Genomic DNA, 8,174 nt, shown 5'->3' with positions numbered 1-8,174 from the left:
CTCAGCCCAGTGATAACCGATGAAGCCCATCGGAACACATCAGAGCCCATACGAAATCAACAGCTTACTGAGGAGATCCAACGTGTATTATTGAAATGTTTTGATTGGCCAAATAAATTTGTCGACGTGGACATGCTTAAATCACTCTATATCTGCCTTTTAGTATATGATGATGATGATGCTGATGATTTTTTTTTAATTGAACCGGATTGTTCAGCCCAGTGCTAATCGATGAAGCCCATCGGAACACAACAGAGCCCATACGAAATCAACAGCTTACTGAGGAGATCCAACGTGTATTATTGAAATGTTTTGATTGGCCAAATAAATTTGTCGTCGTGGACATGCTAAAATCACTCTATATCTGCCTTTTAGTATAGGATAGATCATGCAAGGTCGGTGACTAGTAGAGCTGGAAATTTTAGTTTTTATCTGCGGGTCCCGCTCCGTTTGATCCGCTGCGGGGCGGGTGCGGATCGGCCATTTCGAAAAATTCAACATGCGGGTGCGGGTGCGGATCGAGTCGATTCTACGCGGGGCGGGTGCGAGTCGGTCGATTTTGAATCGCGGGTACCCGCTAACCTGCAAAAAAATAAAAATAAAATAAAAAAATTCAAAAAATAATATATATTTTCTTAAAAAATATATAAAATACTATAAATTCAGAAAATAATATATAATTTAATTATTTTATTAGAAAAATAAGTATTATATAATTAAAATATAATTAAAATAATTATTTTATTATATTTTATATTACCCGCGGGTTACCCGCAAATTTGGGCGGGGCGGGTGCGGGTATGTGAATATTTCTTTGCGAGTCATGCGGATCGAAGTTTTGAGTGAAAAAAATGAGTCGATCCGCGGGTTGGCGGAGCGGGCGGGACGGGTTGACCCGCGAACCCAGCTCTAGTGACTAGTGGCAATGGGAGCATTTAGTGCATCGACTTTAATTTTCGTTTGTCCCAATAACAAACCTTTACTGCTTACGTCAGTAATAAGCCTTTATTTAGTAAATTAAACACGACCACTTCAGCGAAACCACTATACACCGTTCCGTTTAGGTTCTCTCGGGAAAATAGAGACTACTAGAGTGGGTTTTCTTTTGGAAACTTTAGAGAGAGAGAGAGTGAAAGTTCGAAGAGGAAGAAAAAACAAAAGATGAGGCCTAAGATCGTTCTTTTTGGCGATTCCATCACTGAAGAATCATTTGGCGACGGTGGCTGGGGAGCTTCTCTCGCCGATCTTCTCCGCCGCAAGGTATATATATTTCTCTTTATAAATACACAGTTTTGTATGAATTACTCTATTATGAAAAAAACTACATACATCTTGTAACATCTAAACATCTAATTTACAGTGGAGAAATGAATATTCACAAAGTTTCAGTTGAAATCAATTAAAAATAACATTTTGTTTGATATATGTATTTGTTTTGAACTGGTCTTATAGATTGTTTTTGACCAGGTTTTCATAGATTTTTATTGGTTCTCATTATGAAAAATATTTTTCAGGAAATTAAGCATCATATTTTACTAGTAAAAAAGTTTAACATATCTAACCACTGTCGGTTGTCAAGGAGTTTCATGGATTCCCAAGAGATCCGAGTTCGAATCCCAAATCCGCACCACACCAGATTTCCACGGCGCGTAGCCACCGGGGCTTTCACATTTTCTCTTGGGGAATGGAAAAAAAAAAATTACCAAAAGTTTAACATATCTTAGTTTCACAAAATAAACATGTTAACATATCTTCTTTTTTTCTTTCTTAGAGAACAAATATATATAGTCCCTTTGTTGTGAAATGATTAATATGGTTTATGTAATATCAAATCTCATTACGTCTTAACAATTTTTTCCCTATTGAGCATAATATTAACTAACTTTGAATGACGTTTCTGATATATAAAAAAACTTTAGGCTGATGTGGTGTTACGAGGATACAGTGGATATAACACGAGATGGGCGTTAAAAGTGATGGAGAGAGTTTTTCAGGCAGCGGGAGACGGCGGAGCATATCCATCGGCAGTGACTGTATTTTTTGGAGCCAACGATGCGTGTCTGCCGGAAAGATGCTCGGGGTTTCAGCATGTGCCACTTCTCGAATATAAACAGAATCTTCGCTCAATTGTTTCGTTTCTCAAGGTGACATTTTTATTATTTCCACTACATATTCAATTGAATTATATTTGAACAAAAATAAATTCAAATTGAATTCTTCTTTAATTGTATATAAACATAATCTTAGGCATTGTTTTTGAATATATATTGTGAAAGAAATTAACATTTTCTGAAATCTTACACATTTTTACAGGTTTCCATAAATGTTTTTGCAGTTTTCAAGAAATGTTTTTGCAGTTTGCAGACATTTAAAAAACTTGTAAACGTAAAATACCAAACACAGAAAGGAAAAAAAATTACTTAAGAATGTATTTTCTTACAAAAATTTAGTGTATCTTTATTCATGTGTATATTTAATTATTTTTAAAAGAAAGTGTATATTTAATTTATATATTTGATTACCATCTTTAAAAACTTCAAAATTGTAGTTCTAGAATGTAATAGTTTGTCGCAAAAAAAAAAAAATGTAATCATTCGTGGTCAAAAGATGACATGGATTTATTTAGTTGATTTTTAGTAAGTGGTGAATGGTGATCTTGATAACACTTTAGATTGAACAGAAAATGAAATTACATGTATAGTGGCTGATCTTTCTAATTATAAAATTAAAGATCAACATGAGGTTATATATGATGACAAAAAAAAACATGAGGTTATATATATTTTATCATAAAAAGATAAATTTTCATAATATGCCTCTCAAGTACACGTTACAAATATTAATCTATTGTGTTATATAAAATCGTTTAACTGAAAAGGCCAGTGTTTTGATCTTTTTCTCTTTTGGGAAAGTATATGTAACTTTAACAGCACCAAGGGTATATACTTGTTGAATCGCTAAGTAAAAATGTAAAATATAATTTATACATTTTAATTAAAGAATAGAATTCGTATAATTATAAAGTTTACTTTTGCTTTTAATTTCAGAATCGTTGGCCACGAACGGTCATTATTCTTATAACTCCACCACCAATCGACGAAGAGGCTCGGCTCCGGTACGACATATCTCTCTAACTTTCTCCACTTTCAATATTTTATCCCTAACTTTTGCTTCTCCTTTTTTCAAAATCTACCATAGACTTTCTAAAATGCTTGACATCTCTTTATATCATTTTTACCACCAAATTTTATAACTGGGTAATCTTAACATTGCTAGATATCCTTATATCGAAAACACTATAGGCTTGCCAGAAAGAACAAACGAAGCAGCAGGAACATACGCAAAAACGTGTGTAGCCGTAGCTAGTGAATGCCAAATCCCAGCGATCGATCTTTGGTCCAAGATGCAGCAAATTCCGAACTGGCAAATTGAATGTCTATGGTCACTACGTCTTACCCATATGTTACAATTTTTGAAACAGCCAATCTATTCATCTAATTGTTATTTTCTAAATTTCGTTTGTTCTTTTGCAATCCAGGGACGGTTTACATTTGAGTCGGGTCGGGAACAAAGTGGTTTTTGAAGAAGTTACAAATACGCTTAAAGGAGAAGGTATTGGAGCTGAGGACTTAGTTGTGGATCTTCCCCTCATTGAAGACGTTGACCCAAAGAAACCTCTCACGGCCTTTGATGAGTTATGAAACGTATCGTTAATCCTTCGATTTAATAATGCCCTACTGTTCACACACACAAAATCTGCTCTAATTGAACTGAACTATATTTAAGTTTTGCTTAAGTTTGATATTAGGGGTCACATACGTAAACTATCATATCAAAATCTTTATAATAGTAGTAGTTTTCCAACTACACGTTTATGCATGTCCAACGACTACGGTTCGATAGATAAATGCCGTCGCGAATATGAAAAATCACCGAAACTACAATATTTAGTTAAACCTATCAACAGTCTAGATCTAAAAGCAGTCAGGTTACGAGTTCTGGGCCAAAGACATCACCAATATTGGGGCTAATAGAAACCAAGCCACGCCAGCTGCGCATTCCTGTCGCCTTTCTCCAACGGCTCCCTGAGCAGAGGGTAAGAACAGAGCTGCGTCTGACTGCACGGTTAAAGCAATGGAGGCGTTCAACGTCACGCTGGAAAACAGCTTTGCGGTACCAGATTCAGATTGTGCAGTGTAGTGACGACACCTGTGCACGTTCATACGAGGAGCTAGGGTTTAGTCTTTAGTATATAAATAAGAGGCTTTTGCCATTGTAATACTTAAGCGAAAATGAAATAACAAAAGACATTTCTCGACTTCATCTTCCTAAGTTTATTTTGCTTTTAAAACGGAGAGTTGATAATGTGAACAATGATATCAAATAACACATGCAACTCAATAAAGAAAATTGTTAAAAAAAAATAAAGAATTGATTTTTGGGCATCATGTTCAATTTTGTTCATCTATCTATGGCTAGTGACGATAAGGACACTACAAGTCATATTTTCTAAAGGTATGAATGGTGACCAAGGAACTGAGAAGAATTATCCATTCCTTAATGTTCTTGAAAAAAATCACCATTCACAAGAAATAGTTTTTCCTTTTCATTCCCTACCATTTTTTTTTTGTAGAGAAATAAAGAACAAAATTGTTCCTTCTTAAATTTGAGAAGGAACAACTATTTCCTTTCATTCCTGCAATTTTATTCCTCTACGTGTTTTTTCTATTTGTTCCTCTTATTTCTAGAATGGTCACCAGTCGAACCCTAAATCTTTCGATTACGTGAATGCATAACTTGCATAAAATGCAAATATATATAAACAATAAAACCAAATACCAATAAAGCTCATAACTTCACCTCATTTTTAACTCATAAGATCTCCAGCCCAAAGATTTAAGGGAGCAAAACTTCAAAATGAGGATTTGAGGGTTCGTTACTCCAACCATGAATCTTCAAAAAACTCCTTAAAATTTTATTTATTTGTATTATAGTCTTTGATATGAACAAATGTTACTAATATTTATTAAAAAATAACTATAAAAACTAAAAAAAAATACAAGATAGTTTTGAGGTTATGAATAGTGAAACCTCAAATTTAAGGTTTTACTATTCACAACTTCAAAATTTGAAGATTTGAAGTTGGGATGGAATGACACAAAACTTTAAAATTCGAGGATTTGAGATTTGACTACCCTATCATGTTGTAAGAAATCATAATATAACAATTGCTTTCAAAAAAAGAAATCATAATAATAAGACATGGATAAGAGTAGCGAAATTAAAAAGATACTCATAAAAGACCATAGAACTCCATAGAGTAGATATCTAATCTCTGTTTAGCTATAACTACGAAGCTCTAAAAATGCTAGTAACACTTTCAAAAGTGAAATAAGGTTTCGAGTACCAGCTAGCTTGCCTGCCAAATATTATTAATATGGTTAAGACTCTAGAGCGTCGCTATGTATATTCTCCTTCTCCATCTAGCTCTGTAAATTACAAAAGTCAACACTGAATAATAATAATAATTTATCATATATCTCAATTGTATGCTATGAATATAATCTCTATAAAGAGACAACCCCCATGGTTGATTAAGCATCTTAAAAATAATAACTGGAATATAGTTTTCTTAACTGAATTAACCTAATCTCTTGGCCTAGGCATAAAATCCGAAATCCGAAACCCAAAATCCAAACCGAACCCGAACCGAAAAACCCGACCCCTTATCCGATCTGAAATGTAAAAATATCCGAACGAGTCTTGTAGGGTGGTACAAAAAATATCTGAACCCAAAGTGTTATTAACCGAACCCGGACGAGTAACCCGAAAAATCAGAAATTAATAGTCAATATAAATATTTTGATATATATAAGAGTATTTCAATTATTAAATTCAATATTTGTGGTACTATGATATATAATAATAAATATTAAATTTTTAATAAATGCTTTAAGTACACAATTAGTTATAAATAAGTATTTTATAATTTGCTTATTGAAATAAAAAATCTACTCTCTTACATATTGTTTACAAATGATGTATGTTTTCATGCTTGATTTAACATTTTATTGTTATTTTATCAATTTTATGTGTGATAGATTAATTTTTATTTAATTTAGATATTTTTCTTTATGTTTTGATTCAATTTTTTTTGTTTTTTACTTTGGTTATATCCGAACCGAATCGATATAACCTGAATTCGTACGATATAAGATTACTTTATGGGTTTTAGGACTGAATACAGTTTTGAACCGAACCGGAAGTGTTATTATCCGAATCCGGCACGTACTAATAAAATTTTAGCATGAGACCTAAGAGCGTAAACCCGAAAACTCAAAAACCCCGATCCAAACGCCACGGACACCCAAACACTCAGGCCTCTAATCTCCTATCATTGGGAAATTTAAAATTGCGGATGTGAATCTCTAAATTAATATAAATGTATTTTTGTCAGGAAGTAAAGTGGATTACAGCAAGGTTCAACCAAGCATACACGAGGTGATTAGAGCTTAACAATAATTAAATATCGTATTCACAATAATCACATAGTTAAAAAAATAAAAATAAATAATCACATAGTTTTAGGAGACATGCATTATACTGGTCCCGTTGATCATCACTGAATAAGTATACACTAATATAATTTAATTATATGCTTAGACATATATCCATAACTTGTGTAAATGTACGTGTCGATTAATGCGCGCATTTAATTTTATTACGGACACGTCGGACAGTTTGTCTACCACTACTACCAATAAGAAAAAAAAACATCGAATTTAAAAATTCAAAATAATCGTAGCGGGATATAAAAACTCTTTCCAAGAAAAGTCTACGGAATAAAGACACTCTTAACGAACGGTCAAGATCGTGTATCCTGGAACGTCTATAAACAAAATCCCTTTAACGAACGGTTATGATCGTAAGAGCAGACTCATTAAAAAGAAATTCCAAAATGTAAATATATCTAGACAAACGAGCGGTCAAGATCATAGTCGGAGAAAAAAACTAATAGATAAAATAAATGAATCTAACGGCCAATATTAAAAGAGCAGGTTACTGTAAGATGCACCGCATAGTAGAGGAATATAACTGTAGGGCGAAGGATCCATCCTGGATATATTCCACTGTTTACTGATCAATTTAACCCATTTAGCTCAGAGCAGAAAGGGAAAAAGAAAGAGAGAGTCTCAGAAACAAATCTCTCGTTTCGTCTTAGGGTTTCGCGTTTGTTTCATCGATACACTCAGGTATGATAATTTTAGGGTTTCGCAAATGTTTATTCTGTTTAAGACTTGTGTGAATTTTTTTTAATCTGTACGGTTTATGCTTTCTAGCATCGTAGCTTCGTAATGTGGCTTCTGTGTTTGTGCTTTTTTAGAAGTAAATATGTTTTTTTTTTCCGTTAAAGGTTGAGACTTTGTCTATCCTCGCATGCATTGTTCTTCTGGGTTATTTTTTTTTTTTTCAGCAGATTTCAAAGCTAAAATCTTAAAAAGGTTGTTACTTTACTGCGATCTCTGATTTTGTGGGTTTCCTTGAAATTTTTACTGAGGTTTCCGTCAGAAAAAAAAATTAACCTTTCTGGGTTTTACAAGTTGAACAAAGCCGTAAATGTTCTTAAAGTGACTGTATTTTGCTAGTATGTGATGAAAGCTTGCATCTTTTTGTTTTTGTTGCGTCATCCTTTATAAAGTTCGCCACTCTGATTGTGTGTTTGTGTGTTTCTTTACTAAAGTGAGATTTTTGCTGATGTTTGCTTGAAATATGTCATCTTTATGGGTTCTTTATTATAAAAAAACATGTGAATGTTCTCAGCGTGACTGTGTTTAGCAAATATGTGATGAAAACTGACTTCTTTGGGGACCTTACATGTTTATTCACACTTGCATGCTTTTATTTCCGAATATTTGTTGTGTGGTTTTTAGTTTTAGTCAAAGATTTTACTTCTCTGCGGGTTCTTGTGAACGAAAGTTGGAAACTTTGTTAGAACTAAAAGCTAAAATCTTGAAAAGTTTGTTACTTTACTGTGTGATCTCTGATTCTGTGGGTTTCCGTCAAAAAAATTCACCTTTCTTGGTTTTATATGTTGAACTAATCTGTAAATGTTTTCAACTTTGAAAACTGAGCTTTTTTTCTTTTGTTGTTGTTGTTGTTTGTGTGTGCAGGAG

General features: G+C 33.3%; 1 protein-coding gene across 1 annotated transcript; it reads left to right on the top strand.

Moving 5' to 3' along the window:
• The first annotated feature begins 1,017 nt into the window (after positions 1 to 1,017).
• Positions 1,018 to 3,879, top strand: LOC106340187 (GDSL esterase/lipase At5g45920). The gene is made up of 5 exons (XM_013779054.1): positions 1,018 to 1,260; positions 1,920 to 2,144; positions 3,048 to 3,115; positions 3,277 to 3,441; positions 3,539 to 3,879. Exons 1-5 carry the CDS (start codon positions 1,162 to 1,164, stop codon positions 3,699 to 3,701), a joined length of 720 nt encoding a protein of 239 aa, XP_013634508.1. The 5' UTR covers positions 1,018 to 1,161; the 3' UTR covers positions 3,702 to 3,879.
• Positions 3,880 to 8,174: the final 4,295 nt, after the last annotated feature.

Source organism: Brassica oleracea, chromosome C4 (genome assembly GCF_000695525.1).
Source record: "Brassica oleracea var. oleracea cultivar TO1000 chromosome C4, BOL, whole genome shotgun sequence".
Lineage (NCBI taxonomy): Eukaryota > Viridiplantae > Streptophyta > Magnoliopsida > Brassicales > Brassicaceae > Brassica > Brassica oleracea.
Note: the sequence above shows the minus strand (reverse complement) of the source record. Positions and strands in the feature narration are given on the sequence as shown.